Genomic DNA, 17,708 nt, shown 5'->3' with positions numbered 1-17,708 from the left:
AATGTCTTCAAACTTTTGATGATTCTCCAAGCATAATTGGCTCTTGTTATGTAAATATAAGTTGTATATGATATTGAGTAGAGTCATATTCAAAAAGAAGAATTCAAAATGTTGAGAATTGAAGGAGTTGTGATCCTTTGAAGGTTGACTTCAAATGTTGACTTTTTGGTCAAACATCTTGGAATAAACTTGTGTACTTGGACTTTACTTGCATTTCAAGGTACATGGATGATCATATGAACTCAAAATAAGATGCCCTTGAATGTCTCTTGATTAAATTGCTCAAAGTTTGAGGTAACTTGTTGAAGAAGACATGGAAATGAACACATGAACCTTTGACTTTTCTTGAGAAATAAGCAACAAAACTTTGAGATGCTCTTGATCAAAATGAGATTGAAAGATGATTGAGAACCTTAGAGATCATGGTTTAAGAGATAAGCCCCTTGATAATCAATAGTTGAACACACTTTGACTTGAAGAATCAACAAAAACCCTAGCTAAGGAACCATGTTTGATGCTTTTGATGAAAAGCCCCACCCTGCACAATAAACTTAAAGAAAACAAAACATATTTTTGCTATTTTTGATTAGTGGTTAGATAAGAAACATATAAACACAAAAACACTAATAAATAGGTGTTTGATGATCCCTGCAAAAGGTAAACCCAAAGATGAAAGGGGGAGGACAAAGATGTGATCTTGTTTGTATGCAAGGATGCAAGTGATATGTGGGATCTTAGGGTTAACAATTAGGGTATGACACACATTTCGCTCGCTTTCGATCCTTTTTCACCTTTAACACTTATTAAACACTAAAAATGGAAAAAACACACAACCAAAGCGTAAAATATAATAAACGGAGATAAATAAGACAAAAGGCGATAAAATTTTAAGTAAAAATGACTAAAAATAATGGTACGAAAACCACTTATCAATAGACCAAAGTGTGACTTTTCACCTTCAGAGTTTTTGAGCTTATCATTTTTGTGCTTTTTCCCCTCAATTTCACTAGATTTCAAAATAGCCTTGCTAACCTCTTGGGAAGAGCACTCCTTAGAGTTCCTAGACGATTTGTTCATATTTTTTAGTTATGGGAAGAGCTAGATTGGAAGAATGAGGAATGTGACCTTGCTAGTAACGGAACCTTTCTTATATAGAGAGTATGGGATAAAGAAAAATCAATGTTGTTTATTATGCACCAACGGACATAGGATATAGATATATTCTTGGTCTTTAAGCACATCTCTCTAGCTTTGACTGCCATTGTTTATCTCAAACGCTCAGTTGTAAGAACCAACTTTGACCATCTCAGGAATTGAAGAGATTATTCCCAACCATTCTAGCCATAATTCAACAATATTTGTAACATTTTCTTTTAGATTGACTATGTCTTCAATTTTTTTTGACAAAGAGGGCAAAACAAACATGATTTTGATTCATTTTTATCCATATTTGATAAAATCCCAAACATTTATTTTTATGGATTTGTCTTTAAAATTATTATGCTTCTGACAATTCTCTTTTGAGTTTATAACTTATTTTCTTTATTATATTTTCTATTTCCTTTATTTTTGTTGATGACTAAACTTGGAGTAGAAATAGAAGTATTTAAGCAATTATTATTTTTGCTTATATATATGAAGATTTATTAATTATGCTTTTAATGTTTAAATTTAATATACCCAGGAAGAACGTAGGGAAAGCTTAAAAACCTTACCATATGGATCATTACACTCACAGGGGGCTTACAAACCTCAGACATTGAAGTCAACTTGTTAATTAAATTAACAATCATTATTCTTAAATACTTGTGTTTGTCATCATAAAAAAATTGAAGATTGTTGGAACAAATTTGGTTTGTACCATATCTCTTAGCTTTTGATAATAACAAAGTATTTAAAGAACAATTGGGTATATTAATATTTGTTCAAGTATGCAGGACAATAGAATAAAATTTCAGGAATAATCTAAGTATTGATTTTGATAATGAACATCTAAAGAGAAGTTTGAAGATCAGAATCTGAAGGATCGGAAATCCACTTCTGAAGATCAGACTCTGGAGAGGTCAATGTCTGAAGACCATAGTCTGAAGAAGGCAGACTCTAAAGAACAGACTTTGAAGAAGTCTACCTCTGATGATCAGAATCTAAATCCAGTAAAAGCGCAAAGATCAAGGCGACTCTGATAGGTCACTATCAGACTTTGTGGCTACTTTGTCTTCTTCTGATCACATGAAGACCTAACATTTTTCTTATAGAGTTAGTTAAGATGTGTAAGACCCCAATTTTGACCCCTAAGATCCCTCATGCCATCTCATGGTTTAGCATTGGCATTGGGACCACACCTTGTATCCTCCTCACCTATCATTCATTGGGTTTGCATTGGGAGAGATCACCAAGCATATTTTATTGTATCATACTTTATTTTCTTTGTTTACTAACCAAAATACCAAAAATATGTCTATTGTAGATTTGTTTCTTTTGTAGGTAGTGTGTGTATCCACATGTGCCTCATCAAGCTCACAACTAAGGTTTGAGACCCTCAGTACAAGGAATCAAGCAAGCAAAGGTTCACATTGGTTATAAGCATCATGTATGGATACCCATGTTCTTTATTTGTCTTTTTGATCAAGAATTCGTCAAGAGTTGGAAGCTTGTTTATCAAGGAAACCCTAATTCATCTGGGTATCTTGTGTGTCTTCCTTAGCAAGTTTCTTCAACATTTGGTCAAATATATCAAGGTATACTTAATTTTACTTCATCATAAGCATATACGATCCTCCGTGAGTCCCAAAGGGCAAAGTAACTTCAAGTTTGTAAGTTGGTTCGAGGAGGTTGACCAGAAACGTCAACTGGTCAAATCTAGAGTTCCCTTGACCCTATCTCCTTCAATTTTTATCATATTAAAATTATTAAAAGATAAAAGTTACTCTTTATTATATTCCAAATAACTTTCATGTTGGCATCAAGAGCTAATTTTGCTTGGAAAGTCATTTTTTATGGTGAAAGATTATAGGTCATTTTGTTTATGCCCTAGATAGAAGGTCAACTTCCAAGAACCATAACTGCATCAGTTTTTATGATATGAAGATGATCCAAGTTTTATGATCAATTTCCAGGTGTCTTCTCAAACTTTTCTTCTTTTATAAAGGTCAAATTCCACTTTTAAGGTCATGTTCTATGAGGAAACATTATAGGTCCATTTGGGTCCTTATCATTGAACAAGCAGTTTTCCTCAACTTCTAAAATATATAACTCCATCATGAAAACTCCAAATGGTGTCAAATTTGTGACCAAATTTAATAGGATTGAAACATATACAACTTTTAAGAAGGAACCAAAGTCATTTGAAGCTCATAGCAAAAGTTATTCAAGATGGAAAAAAGGGTCATTTGACTTTTAACTTAGAAAATTTTCAAGTATGTTTGATTCCTCCAACTTAAAGGACATAATTCATCATGATCCAAGCTTAAAATGGAAAAGTCCCAACATCAAAGTTGTTCCCCGGGTTGGTAGTTCCAAAGAGTCCAAGATCTTTCCATTTGGATTAAAATTGAGGGACTTGTGCATGGTTTCTTTGCATGGCCCAATTTGATAACTTTTGAACTCAAATGTTACACATCTTTGCATGGATTCATGTTATGATCTCAGCATCATTTGTGCACGAATTTGGACTGATTACAATGATCATTTGGGCCTAAACACGTGTCTATGCACCCATGCACATTGAATTACTATTTTTGGCCAAAACTTGAAATGGTGCAAAGATCAATTCCATTGCCTATAAATTGAGATGCATTGCCTCCGATTCGGAGAACCCATAGCCACATTTCATAGAATACCTTGAAGATTTCTCTGAAATTGAGCTTCTAGTTCAACTTTTGTTTCTGAACTAGAACTCCAAGGATTCACATCCATTTTGATCCTAATCATCTCCTACAAGCAAGAGGAAGCAAAACCAAGTGGAATTGCATCAAGATCGAGCCTAAAAAATACAACTCTAAGGTGAATTTTCCAGAATTTCAACTCTTCAATTCTCTCTCATTTCTTAATATTTTGGCTTGATTTTTGGTTGACTGAAGCCCTACCAATGTAGGCATTAATACTGAGTTGCTTTGTGATTGAATCAAAGCAATTCAGTTTGAACACCTCAACTTTCAACTCCATATTTCCCATTATAGAGTGAGAGTTGAAAGATTTGGAGGTCATATTTGGAATCCTCGTGATTTTCTTTTCAAAATAGTGTATGACCCAATGATTTTGGTGACCTTTTGATCTTGACTAGTCCGGTGAGGTGGCCGAAGAAGATGACAGGAGCTAGGGCTCCGGTGGTGTGCTGGCGCAGTCTAGACCATATGATCCATTGGCCATGGTCTAATCTCATCCCTTGATTCTAATCACCAAGCTTGCGCGCGCGTTGACTAAGGCCTACCATGGATGATATGCGCGTGGCCATCAGATTTGTCGCCTCAATTAATGAAGGAGATCTGATGGCCATTGTTTTTTTTATTTAGTTTATTTTCCAATTTAATTTTTTAAATAGCATTTTCTCATTTAATTCACTATAATTTCAATTTTAATCCAAAAATATGGGACTACCACCAAAATTTCACAAATAACTCTTCCCATTTCTGAATTAAAACTATTTTTTGGATTTAGTTTGATATTTTTAGTGAATCTTATGATTTTTGAATTGTTTTTAATTGATTTTAAATACTTCCGACTTTCAAAAAATGCCAAAAAAATTAGTCAATGGTCCTTTGACCTTGTTTGACCTATGATAAATCCCTTGGCCATTTCTTTGGTGATTCGAAGGGATTTGAGGTTTTTGCCCTTTTAAATGTATTTTTCTTTATTTAAAAATTGATTTAAATTATTTTAATTGCTTTAATATTTTGTTGAGCTATTTTATTGACTTTGTGTTGACTCAATTTTTGTTTGACCTTGGTCTTGATCGAATTGGACCTTGACTTGGTCAATACCATTGGATTTAGGGGGTTGATGAAGTTTGAACTTCATCCTTCAAGATGAATGAATGGTATTAATCAAGTGAGGTTCATCCCTTAATCAATTTGGGATCTATTCATCTCCATCTTCTCATCTTTATCTCACTTCTTTCCCAATTCATTTATGGCCAATGATTTCTCATAAATTAAAATGCTAGTTGATTCATCAATGACCTTGTGTCAGATGAATCAACATGAGCTTGATTGAGATAGGTCAATCCCCTCTTATTTTTGTGTGTGGTATTCTTTAGGAGCTTGGTCTCTATACCTTGTATCTAGCATGCATTAACACCAATATTATTTTTGCCCGGCCTCAGATAGTTGTGACTTCTACATAAGTCCAATTACGATTTCTTGACATGACGCTAAATTTGCCCGAAATCAATAGCATTTTTGTAAGTGAGATTGTAAGTCTCCCATTCCTCATGGTATTGTGTGAAGATTTTACCTCTTTTCCATTTGTGAGAGCTAGTGACATACTTGTTGATTTTATCCAAGTTGGAGCCCTTCTTATTAATGATGTCTAGGTTCATATCTTCATGCTTGTAGGTGGATGGTTGAGTATTCACCAAAGAATGACTTAAATAATTTTCTTCTTCCACTAACATTTCTTTGTACTGACTTTATTTTAATGTCATTTACTTTAATGCAATTTAAATTCTTGCACTTTACAATTCATTTTCATTTACATTCGTTCAATTTGTTTATGTTTCAGTAATTTTCACTTTGCTCACTTGAGTCATACTTGTACTTGTGATATATTTTGTGCTTGTGGTCTAAGGACCTTAAAATACTTAATAAAAACAAAAACCCTAAAAAATACATTGGTGGACTGTTGGACCTTTATCTGTGACTTGGTTTGGATCCTTAGACTTAGAGTAGGCAACATCCCTGAGCTATGGAAGGACTTGGCCAATGCCATTAATTTGAGACCATTTCTTGGCCAATGTCATTCATCTAATACAAGCCTTGAGAGACTCATTTGGTTTATCTGTTATATTCTTTCTCTTTTGTTTGAATTGTTATTTTGATCTTATTATTATCATTTGATGCTTGTCTTTGTGAGTATGTTTCAAGAGACCTTTCATCTAATACATCTAAAAGACATTGAAGACTGCTTGCTTGGATGTTTGGTTATATTTATTTGATACCATTTGTCTTCTTATTAATTGCTTGGATGATTATGTTTTGTTGCTTGCTTAACAATCCAAAGGAAATGGGTTTCTATCTGACACTTTTGTCTTGTGGATGCTTCACATTGGTTAGATATTTTTAACTCTAAACTTTTAAATCTTGTCTAGGATAGTCCCTTCATCTCCTCCTACTTCTTTAATTTCAAAATCTCTCCCTCATTTTTAAAACTTCTTTGCTTGTTGTTTTCAACTTAGACTTGTTTTAATGAGTAGAAACCTTGGCCTTATGTCATTGATTTTTTTCAAAATATTTTCTCAATCAAACTTATAAATAAACTAAATCATATTGACCTTATTTTTTTTATAAAAAAAGACAAAAAGAACTAACAACCTCATTTAATCATTTTGACCACTTTGTGCCTTTTCCTTTAAACTTTTTCAAAAGAGAGTATTTAGATTTGAGTTATCTTTAGTTGAGATATAATTCTCTCATTCCATGATATATTGATTGTAAGACTTTCCATTTATTAGGGGTTATTGACATACTTATTGATTAAATCCAAGTTGAAGCTCTCCCTCTTAAATATTGTAAAGCCCTCATTATCGGTGGATGTTTGGTTGAGTATTCTCCCATTGATAACAAAACTTCTTTAAGCTTTTGTTAAAATCAATCCACCCACCTTTGAAATTTTTACCACGAACTACGAGGTTTCGATCCCTCATTTTTATGTTGGTATGTAGGCATAAGACCGAAGGTCTCGTCAAACAAAAAATTGTAAATAATGAATTCTTTTCTTATCCCCTCATTCTATTTTTTAGCAAACATCTTTTTCAACTAAACACTTGCACACAAAAAATGGCTCCTTAGGAGTATCTATGACACTTTGGGTGTTAATACCTTCCCTCCTTGTAACCAACACTCTTACCTGTAATCTCTGACATTTTATTAGTTTTGATTTGAAAACTTTTTATCTTTGAGTTTTGTTCGTACTTTTTCCATTTTCCTTTGAAAACAATAAAAACGCAGTGGCGACTCTTGTTTTATTGATGTTGAGATAATCAATAGCTCAGTGGTCATGAATTTACCGCTACATGATGTAACTGATAATTCTTTTTGTAGCAAAGAGATTTCAAAAAAACTTTCAACAACATTAGCCATTTGAAGAAATATCAAAACGTCTCTATTCAAGCTTCTCAAATACTCTCTTAAGCAATCTCTTAAATGTCTATTTTCCTTCTCTATTTAAGGCGATGGAGACTTGAAGAACAAAAATGAATCATTGATATTAAATGAGCAGTTACTTTGTCAAAATACAATCACAAGTTTAATGTAGGATTTCTTATCTTCGTATATTCTAAAAATTCATAAGTCTTAAAGTCTTCTTGTATTGTATTTTGTCTACATTTCTGATTGTATATCAAGTGTATTATCTCAAACAATCTTTTATCTATTAGGTAGATTGTTAGAAGTCTCTTACTTAATGTTTGAGCATTTGAACTCTCTTGCTTGTGTGCTTAAACATTGAAAGTCTCTTGCTTGTATGCTTGAGCATAAAAATCTCTTACTTTGTGTTTGAGCATTGTAAGTCTCTGTCTTGCGTGCTTAAGCAAATTGTAATTTTGAGTAATTATAGTGAAAGTTTCTTATAAGTACAAAGGAACTGAATTACTCTCGATTTATGAGAGGAATCAAGATAACTTTGTGTGTCGCTCTTCTTTCTTTCATTACTTATCCGATGTCTATCAATTACCTCTAATTCAGATTCTATATTTTGTGTTTAGAATCTGACTAGAACTTTAAAAAGAAAGAAATAGTGTAACACAATTTAACCTCACTTTTTGTGTTTTTTTTACTTCATATTAAGATTCTATATGTTTTTTTTTTATTATTTATTGTTGTGCAAACACCTTTATAAACAACTATCTACATTTTAATAGTACTTATTTTACATTGGAAATATAAATATCCTACCTTTGTTCAATATTTATATTTATTTTTCATTATTAACATTAATATTGCAATATTTTAAGCCATGTGTAATAATCTGTACAAACTGTATAAAATATTAATGTATGGTTGTCAACAAACAAAATATCATTAGTTGCAATCATTTGATTATGAACTAAAAAGGTCCATTTCAGAATTTTTAGACAAGAATTTAAAATTATTAGATTCATTTAAATTCATGTATCATATTTGCAGCTTCATTTTCAACAATGCAGAACAAACTGAAGGGGTAATTCCCTTTATACATGCACTTCAAATGTCACTGACTAATGACATCACCAATCATAGAAACCACACTTCCTTTTCAATTGTGTATATAATAAACCCTTTAACTTGTCTCTTCCATTTGTAAAAATGGAGCAAGACATGGAGAAGAGAAAAGGAGATAGAAGTGAACAAAGTAATGAAGAGAAATGGGTGTATGATGGTTCTTTTGATTATAAAGGAAGAGTTCCTCTTCGCGCTTCGACCGGTGCATGGAAAGCTTCTCTCATTGTCATCAGTAAGATATCATTAGTTTATTTCATCAATGGTTAAATTGTGTTCAAGCATGCATGTTGAATGAATAACAAGTAGCACTTTTTATTTGATTTTGAGCAGTGGTTGAAATTAGTGAAAGGATGAGTCACTATGGAATTTCAATGAACCTTATAACTTACCTGACTGAAGTGATTCATGAAGACCTCAAAACAGCTGCTAAGAATGTAAACAACTGGTATGGAGTAACAACTCTAATGCCTCTGGTAGGAGGATTTGTTGCTGATGCGTACACCGGTCGGTTTTATATGGTCCAATTGTCATCCATAATATATATGATGGTAAAAAAAATTCATTTTTGTTAGTGTACATTTTAGATAAAAAACTGATTACGTCTTTTATCACCTCGTTTATCCTAACTTCCATAAAAAGCCAGATAAACGGGGTGATAGGATTTATCGGTTTATACTGGTTTACGTGAAAAATAAGCCTAATTTCTACTTGTGAAACTCAAATTAGGGGTTATGCCTGTTGACAATGTCTCAATACATCCCAAGTCTAAAGTCGTGCAATACGGAGATATGTCAACGGCCGAGGAAAGTTCACGAGGTGGTTTTTTTTCTTGCGATATACGCTAAATCCTTGGGAACTGGAGGATTTAGACCATGCTTACAAAGCTTTGGTGCTGATCAATTTGATGATGGTCATCTGGAAGAAATGAAGAAGAAACTGTCTTTCTTCAACTGGTGGAACTTTGGATTGTGCTTTGCAGTGTTGATTAGTTCCACATTGATTGTTTATGTTCAAGATGTTGTCAACTGGGGAGTTTCATCTCTAATACTTACTAGCTTTATGGCTATTGCTGTCATAACTTTCTGGGTAGGTAAGCCGTTTTACAGGTACCGAAAGACGGAAGGAAACCCTTTATTACCGATTTTACAGGTCCTAGTCGCGGCCATAAGGAAAAGGGGTTTGTGTTGTCCTTCAAATCCGGATTTATTGTATCAAGTTCCAATTTCTGATCAGTCCCAAGGAAGGCTTCTGAGCCATACCAGAAGATTCAGGTATCAGTATTATCACACATTCACCTTCTCCAACCGAGAAAAATTGTTGAAATTACGAGTAAGAATAGGCCAAATTGTTCAAAATGTGCTTATGGTCTAGTCTATTTAAATCTTAGCTTGGCTCGGCTCGAACTATTTATCAAAAATAAAACAGATCAAACCTTAAAATAAGCCTATGACAGTTAATAGGTTAGACTCGGGCCTTGCGAATCTTGACTTAGATTATCCTATCGTATTCCCACTACTTATCGAATACTAATTACTTGAACTGATGAACAAATAGGTTTCTTGACAAGGCTGCAATAATCGAAGAGGAATACGTTGAGCAGGAAGTAAATCCATGGAGATTAGCAACATTGACAAGAGTGGAGGAAACAAAGCTTGTATTGAACATTGTTCCGATATGGATAACTTTGTTAGCATCTGGAGCATGTGGAGCACAAGGCACAACTTTCTTTGTCAGACAAGCCGCTGCGACGGATTTAAACATAGGCAACGGTTTCAAAATTCCGCCAGCTTCCCTAAATTCTGTTTCTGCCATTGGCACCTTAATCGGCGTCCCCATTTACGATAAGCTTTTTGTTCCAATTATGAGGAAAATCACCGGAAACGAAAGGGGCATCAGTATCCTTTGCAGGATAAACATTGGCTTGATACTCTCAGCCATGATAATGGTTCTTTCAGCCATAGTAGAAGTTAAGAGACTTCAAATGCTCGAGCACGAAATCTCGGCAACAGGGGAAATAGAGGTAAACACTATGAGTGTATACTGGTTGATACCACAAAACTTGATCGCTGGCGTTGGCGATGCATTTTCTATGGTTGGTATGCAAGAGTATTTCTATGATGAAGTTCCTGACTCGATGAGAAGCTTGGGTTTGGCCTTGTATTTTAGTGTGTTTGGAATTGGAAGCTTCTTAAGCACATTTCTAATCATCGCTGTGGACTATGTCACAGCGAAGAATGGCAAGAGTTGGATTGGGAAGGATATAAATTCGAGTCGTTTGGATAAGTTTTATTGGTTATTGGCAGTTATAAGTTTTTTGAATGTGTTGGTCTTTCTCTTCATAGAAAAGAGGTACATTTATAAGAAAGTACAGATGAAAGCTATAGAAACTAATGGTTACAAGAGTGATGATGATGATGATAGTATCATGGAGGATACTAAGGTCTAGTCCTATTTTATATATTCATATGAATCAAACCTTTGACTCATAATGTATTTGTGTAATAGTTTGATTTATAATATCTATAAATATTTAAAATATGCATTATATAAAGCACGTACTCTGACACGGACACAATGATCAAAAGGAAAAGCATCAAATAAGAAGAACATTCTCTAGAATTAAAACAAGGAAGGTATAATAGTAGTGAATTATACTTATTGGATATAAACCAATCCAACACCAAACACTATAATCCAAACTCCTTAGAGAAGATGTTCTTATTACATAGGGAACTGACCAGTCAAACGAATATGGTCGAGAGTACAACGTAAACCGTATTTATTAACCGCTGCATTAGCTGATCTAAAGCCTCCACCGTAAGCCGGTGAAGAATCATTAGCAATCTGGTTCATGAAAAACTCACCCAATTTATTTTCAACTTTGGATTTCACACCTTTCTTTGACGAGTAGGAGGATGCGGAAGAGGAGGAGGACGAAGAAGCCGCTGATATCGATGGCCTGGTTCTAGAACCTGACATAACTTCTGCGTCAAGCCACATGTAAGAAAGAACCTGACAAATACCTTCTTCTACGGCAGGATCAAGATTACGGTAACCTGCTTAGTTTAAGATTAATGAGACGAAAATTAAGTTACGTAATACTGAGGAATTTGGTGCCGAGATAAAAATCGAAATGTATATAATATATATAACCTTTAAGTCGTAACCAACCGTGCATCAACTCATGCGCGAGGATAGCACCTGTGAGTAACCTGCATCGCATAAAAATATCAGAACACTTGTTATAAAGTCTTAACATCATGACAAGCATAAATAGCTACCTCGGAAGACCATATAGAACAAGAATAGCTGTAACTTCACATCTTCGAATCAACTTTTGAGGTTGACCTCGCATCCCAATTAATCGATGTCCACCTATTTTTGACCATTTATGTACCTGAAACAACAGAAAATCAGAAAAACGCGTAACTACATTAAAGTGAGTTTCAACATTCTCTAATCTGGTAAAAACAAAAGAAAAAGATTTTGAAAATCATACACTGGTGACGGTTTGCTCTTCTGAAAGGCATAAGCCTCGTGTTTCTGGAACGTGATGGTAACCCTGGACGAAACTATCCAATTAGAAAGAGTAAGAGGAATTAGATTAATTTCTATGACAGAAAAACAAAGAATGGATTGTTCATTACATTCTTCTCTCCAACAATGGCTTCATTAAGTGCTTCTCTCCCAACTAGTAGCATCGGGATTTGTTGATCGATTCTCATATTCATTCCTTCATAATAGTCTCTAATAGCATGATAAAGAGGTTGACATTCGCCGGTATCTGTTATAGCAGATTCCATGCACTCAAAGCACAAAATCCGTCCATCGTCCAATCTAAAGTATCTTTCTCCCCGAGACTTCAACGAAAATGATAATTCGAAAAATACATATCAGAAAAAGGGAGAAACATATATATATAGAAAAATCTCATCTCTTAGATCTTAAAAAGAAATAATGAAATATATTAGTACCTCTAATCTTTCACAGCTACAACAGCGAGATGTATTGTCATATTCATGAGATGGACAGTACTTTTGGTTCCAATAGGGGTGACACCTATACTCAATCAAACCAGAACCATTTATAGGTATCTGCAAATGAAATAAACTATCATGTGTTAAAAATTGCAGGTCAATAGTAATAGACACACAGGATATTATGTTTTTTATACTATGCTAGTCTTCCGATGGAAATCTCTTATGCCGTATCATATGATTAAGTTAAGAAATGTGGTTTAGGCCTAACTCTTAACACATCTCTCCACGCCTAAGATTGGACATCTGGAGCTTGAAAATAAATAGTGGGTGGCTTGATAGCAGAAACCTGATAGCAGGTGGCCCAACAGATCTTAAAACCAGGCAAAGGAAGGGAAAAAACTAACTTACATAATGATGGCAAACTTCACATTTAGGATGGCTCAATTCTTTAAAACAATATTTGTGATACGGATGCTTCCCTGACAAAGAAAACTTGGATCAACAGAAACAAAAAGACGGTAAGAGAAGGATAGAAGATAAATGTTACAATCAATGTTTTTGTAAGCATAGCTTTGAAAGCTTCAATAACATTAATTTATGAGTGCATCTGCATGTTGTGACTGTAAATGTGTGTTAATGCTTGAAAATAGATAACATCAATATCCTCTAAATTTCAAGAGGATTTAACTACCTCGCGCTCGGTAATAGGATGATGACAAGAGTGACACCGGAAGCAGTCTGGATGAAAATAACTTTGTTCAACTCCCAAACAATTCCCGTAGAGTATCTCTTTGTTGCACCCTCCACATAATCTGGTATGCGATGGCATGCTGCACATTATCAATTCTATAAGTTATAATGTTACAACACACGTACACATAGTTACATACATACATATATACATACATACACAATGTCAGAAATCGTGACTTCTACGATGTTGGCTAGCAGTAGTCAATAACAAATTTCAACAACCATGCTATTGATGTATCAGTCAAATTAGAAGAAATCTTATTACCTGTATCCCCGGGGATAATACGGTAAAGGGGCATACGGAGGGTGTAGCGATGAATGCATGCGATCCTGAAGTCCTTTTGCATAATCATCATCAGCTCCCGTTCGCCATCTATATCCTTAATGAGAAAACAGAAATAAAAGTTCAATCCTTGATTATCAAAATAACTAAAGTAAGAGAGCAAGAAAGAAACCCCTTCAAAACCAGTACCTACCTGCTGGTATCTTCAAATCTTCATTTAAAGAAAGTGCAATCGCATTGCTCAAATCCTCGTCCTCTTTCTTCGTTCTAGCTCGGTTATCCTATTCGCATCAAGAATATTGTTTACAAACAACAGTTTCATGTTATCATTAAGCTATAAGTGAACAAAAACAGATAGTTTAGTAAAGAGATTCTGTTTACCAACGATCTAGGTGGAGCTCGCCAAGCCATGTTTTCCTCTATAGGCTGCTGAAGATGATGACCCCCGACTCTTCCTCTATTTGACCCGATTTTGAAAATCTTACCAAACCATTTCATAAAACCAGATTTTCTCTCTGAGTATGAAGAAGAAAAATCCCCTGCTTCCCACCAAAATTGCAACAACAATAAAGAGTTTAATTGAAATAGTTAAACCATAGTATGAATCCAATTTTGTATTTCAACTAGAGTCTTGTTGGTATACAATACATAGCATAATTAAGCACTTATAGCATAAGCATTTATCTAATAAGTGCATATATATATATAAGCAATTTTTATGACAAACAATAACATTAAGTCAAATAATTTTCATATAAGCTATAAACTACTCATAATTAATCTTTAATGTATGGATGCTAAGTGCAAGTTACACGAAGTTCTAGTTTTTATGACTAGTTAATAAGACAGAAGGAACAAGAAAGAGGAAAGAGAAGTAAAATACCATATATGCAAGGGTTAGAGAGATGGTTGATATCTGAAGGAGGAGCCATAGTGATGGTTGAAGGTTATATGTATAGGTTTTGAGGCTATGTGAGAGCAAGAGAAGGAAAAAGGAAGAATGGAAAATGAAAACGATGGGGAGAGAAAAGAAGGGTTTGGAGAGAGAGATGAAAAGAAGAGTAAATTAAACATGGTTAATAGTGGTTGAAAAAGAGAGGAGAGGAATCTGAGATGGAAGTGGCAGAGGGAGAGATTCTTGGCTTGGAAAGCAATGAAGAGAAAGTAGGGAATTGCAGAAAGATAGAATAGAATAGATAGGTTCTCTTGTTGAGAGGGAGAATATTAAGCAACGGTGGATTGTGTTGCAGAGAGAATCAATGTGGAATGCAGAGATATAATAAAATTACAGGTATTGTGACAGAGAGGGAAAGTTTTAAACCATACTTTTAAATAATAATGTGGTGTCACATATGCGATTGTGAATGTTGCGATTGCAAATTTGCAATCATTTTGTAATTGTTGCGATGTGCATTGCATTCGTTGTGGCGAGATATGGTTGTATAGGTTGTGATTGTGATTATTGTAGTTGTTGGTGTTAATATGAAATGATTTGATATGAATAGAGTGGAAAATCAATTTGAGGGGATGCTTCTTGATTTCATATATTTTACATTCTTACATAGAGTAGAAAATCAAATAAACAATATTGGTAATAGTTGTTGGAAATGTTAATGTAATTATAATAGAAGCAATACAACGAAGAATGACATCAAGTCAGGATTTTTGACATGGTTTCATAAGGGCTCGACTAAACCTATGAATCCTTGTTAAATTGACTGAATAGCAGCCCTACTAGGACATTTTTGAAATTGTGTTCCACATTCGTATTTGGTTTGAAATCATTTCGGTATCAATCAAAAGTTTTAAGTTGTCGTCTCGTGATTTCTCGTGATTTCGTCATTGTTGTTGCTTCGTGGTCTTGATTATGTATTTATCAAGGTTGAAGGCTAACATCAAGGTTCAAACCTTGGCTCTCACGATTATATGAGTTTTGTTTGAACTTGGAATCACAAGATTGATGAATGATGGAGAAATTAAGTCTGGAGAAGGAGAGAGTGAGAGAGAATTGTAATTAGAGAGAGTAATTAAGGGTGAGAATATTTCCATTATCAATAGATGAGGATGCCCTTTGGCATTTATACACAAAACTATCCGAAGTCAATCAATTCTTTGACATATCTCAGTATCGTCTTGACTGCTTCCAAGTTAGACATCTTCGGTCTCTCCTTGAATATACTCACAATACCGACACTAAACGCCAGGTTCGGTCGCATATTGCACAAGTAATACAAGGATTCAATCAGCCTCTTATATTGAGTTGGATCAACATTTTGCTCATTCTCATGCTCCATTTCAAACCTCTTCAATATCTCAAGTGCATACCTTCTTTGGTGCATGAGCAATCCCCTTTTGAACTTGTGGAACTCAATTCCAAAGAAGTATGTCATGAGGCCAAGGTCGGTCATCTCAAACTCTTTCATAAGTTCACTCTTGAACTTTGAAATACACTTTTCGTCGCTACCCGTAATCAGCAAGTCATCTATGTATAGACAAAGGATAATCACTCATTCACTTGTATTTGTCTTTAAATACTCACCATGTTCGAATACACACTTCTTGAAGTCAATCTTCTTTAGAAAACCATATATCCTTTTGTTCCAAGCTCTTAGAGCTTATTACAAATCGTACAACGCTTTCTTCAACTTGTAGAACTTTAACTCTTGGTTTTCTCATGACAAAATCAGGGGGTTGTTCTACATACACCTCTTCCTCAAGTGGCCAATTTAAAAATATAGAGTTTACATCCATTTGATATATAGGACAATTGTTATTCGCAATACTAAGAACTAGCCTAATGGTTTCAATTCTAGAAACCAATGTGAATATCTCTTCAAAGTATATGCATTCTCTTTGCAAAAATGTCTTTGCAACTAATCGAGGTTTATGCTTGATTATTTCACCCTTGGAATTTTTCTTCACTTTGAACACTCATCTCACACCAATTAGCTTCTTCTCGTCCGATAGATATACCGAATCCCAAGTATTGTTCTTCTCAATAGATTCTAGATTCTCCTTCATAGCACAAATTCATTTTGGATCACTTATAACCTCTTCCGTTAACAAGTTCAGATTCGACCATGATTGCAAAATGGACAAAATCATCATCATCATCATTGACTTCGTTGTCTCGGAACAACTCACAATATTGGAGTCTTTGAGGAAAACCTCTTTGCCTTATTTATCTTTTCACATTCTCTTCAATTCGGGCTTCGGCGATGGGAGTTTCTGCACTCTCAAATTCTACAGAAACTGAATTTTCAATGTTGTAACCGGTTACAACTTTCTAGTAACCGGTTACATGTTATTGCAATTGCTTTATCTTGTCGAAAACGACGTCTCAGCTAATCACAACCTTCAGTTTACTACATCATACAACTTTTAACCACTAATGGAGTGATACCTTACAAGTATCATCAACTCTCCCTTAGCGTTCAACTTCTTTCTAAGCTGTCGCAGAACATGTCGATACATTATGAAACCAAAGAATATCAAATGGTTCCTCTGGTGTTACCTTCTTAAGCTTCTTTGTCAGACACATATTCTACAAATAGGCAGTTGTGGATACCGCTTCTCCCCATAACTCTTTCGGAAAGTTTTATCCCTTCAATATGCTTATAACCATGTTTATTTTCAAATGATTCTTTCTTTTGGAAACACTATTTTTCTACGGTGTTATAAGGTGTTACATCCTCATCTACAATCCCTTCTTGATCACAAAATCTCCCAAAGTCATTTGAGACGTATTCGCCTCCACCATCCATTTTGAGAACTTTGAGCTTGTGACCGCTTTTTCGCTCAATCATGGACTTGAATTTCTTAAACACTTCAAACACCTCATCCTTTTCTCTTGATTAGGTATTTTTCAAGCTTTCTACTATAATCGTCGATGGCTGTGACAAAATATATATTACCACCAATCTTGTCAACTTGCATCGGTCCACACACGTCCGAATACACAACCTCAAGGTGATTCTTGGTTCTACAACCTTCATCCTTACTGAATTTACTCTTATGTTACTTCGCTTGTACAGATTCTTCACAAATTTCAGGCGGTATGTTGATCAATGACAACCTTGTTACCATTTTGTTCTTTTGCAAGGCACTGAGATATCTAAAGTTGAGATGCCGAAGCTTATATTACCATATCCACTCTTCTCGGCTCGCAGATGTAGCAAGAAACCTATGCTCCATAACCTTCAACTTAACCTTGAAAGTTCTATTGGCAACCATAGGAGCTCTTTGGACCAAAACCCTATCTGCATCCGTAATGTGTAG

At 34.6% G+C, this 17,708-nt stretch overlaps 2 protein-coding genes across 2 annotated transcripts; one reads left to right on the top strand and one right to left on the bottom strand.

Annotated features, from left to right (window-relative positions):
* Positions 1-8,332: 8,332 nt before the first annotated feature.
* On the top strand, positions 8,333-10,942 carry LOC127083896 (protein NRT1/ PTR FAMILY 5.6). Its single transcript, XM_051024258.1, has 4 exons — positions 8,333-8,646; positions 8,745-8,962; positions 9,141-9,685; positions 9,969-10,942. The coding sequence occupies exons 1-4, from the start codon at positions 8,499-8,501 to the stop codon at positions 10,858-10,860; spliced, it is 1,803 nt and encodes a 600-aa protein (XP_050880215.1). The 5' UTR covers positions 8,333-8,498; the 3' UTR covers positions 10,861-10,942.
* Positions 10,943-11,012: 70 nt separating this feature from the next.
* On the bottom strand, positions 11,013-14,513 carry LOC127083897 (protein DA1-related 2). Its single transcript, XM_051024259.1, has 12 exons — positions 14,314-14,513; positions 13,812-13,969; positions 13,624-13,711; positions 13,413-13,527; positions 13,086-13,224; positions 12,803-12,886; positions 12,389-12,508; positions 12,062-12,274; positions 11,914-11,976; positions 11,696-11,811; positions 11,568-11,626; positions 11,013-11,470 (listed from the first exon to the last, which is right to left on the bottom strand). Exons 1-12 carry the CDS (start codon positions 14,360-14,362, stop codon positions 11,136-11,138), a joined length of 1,539 nt encoding a protein of 512 aa, XP_050880216.1. The 5' UTR covers positions 14,363-14,513; the 3' UTR covers positions 11,013-11,135.
* Positions 14,514-17,708: the final 3,195 nt, after the last annotated feature.

Source organism: Lathyrus oleraceus, chromosome 5, assembly GCF_024323335.1.
Source record: "Lathyrus oleraceus cultivar Zhongwan6 chromosome 5, CAAS_Psat_ZW6_1.0, whole genome shotgun sequence".
In the NCBI taxonomy this organism is placed as follows: domain Eukaryota; kingdom Viridiplantae; phylum Streptophyta; class Magnoliopsida; order Fabales; family Fabaceae; genus Lathyrus; species Lathyrus oleraceus.
This window is presented reverse-complemented; position numbering and strand designations above follow the sequence as displayed.

Excerpts from the sequence above, each read along its gene's own strand:
- LOC127083896 (XM_051024258.1), top strand. The coding sequence starts at position 8,499 with ATGGAGCAAGACATGGAGAAGAGAAAAGGAGATAGAAGTGAACAAAGT. Across the intron at positions 8,963-9,140 it reads CATCCATAATATATATGATG|GGGTTATGCCTGTTGACAAT; the intron begins GTAAAAAAAATT and ends AACTCAAATTAG. Across the intron at positions 9,686-9,968 it reads AGCCATACCAGAAGATTCAG|GTTTCTTGACAAGGCTGCAA; the intron begins GTATCAGTATTA and ends ATGAACAAATAG.
- LOC127083897 (XM_051024259.1), bottom strand. The coding sequence starts at position 14,362 with ATGGCTCCTCCTTCAGATATCAACCATCTCTCTAACCCTTGCATATAT. Across the intron at positions 12,275-12,388 it reads GTAGCTGTGAAAGATTAGAG|TCTCGGGGAGAAAGATACTT; the intron begins GTACTAATATAT and ends TTTTCGTTGAAG. Across the intron at positions 11,627-11,695 it reads GTTCTATATGGTCTTCCGAG|GTTACTCACAGGTGCTATCC; the intron begins GTAGCTATTTAT and ends TATGCGATGCAG.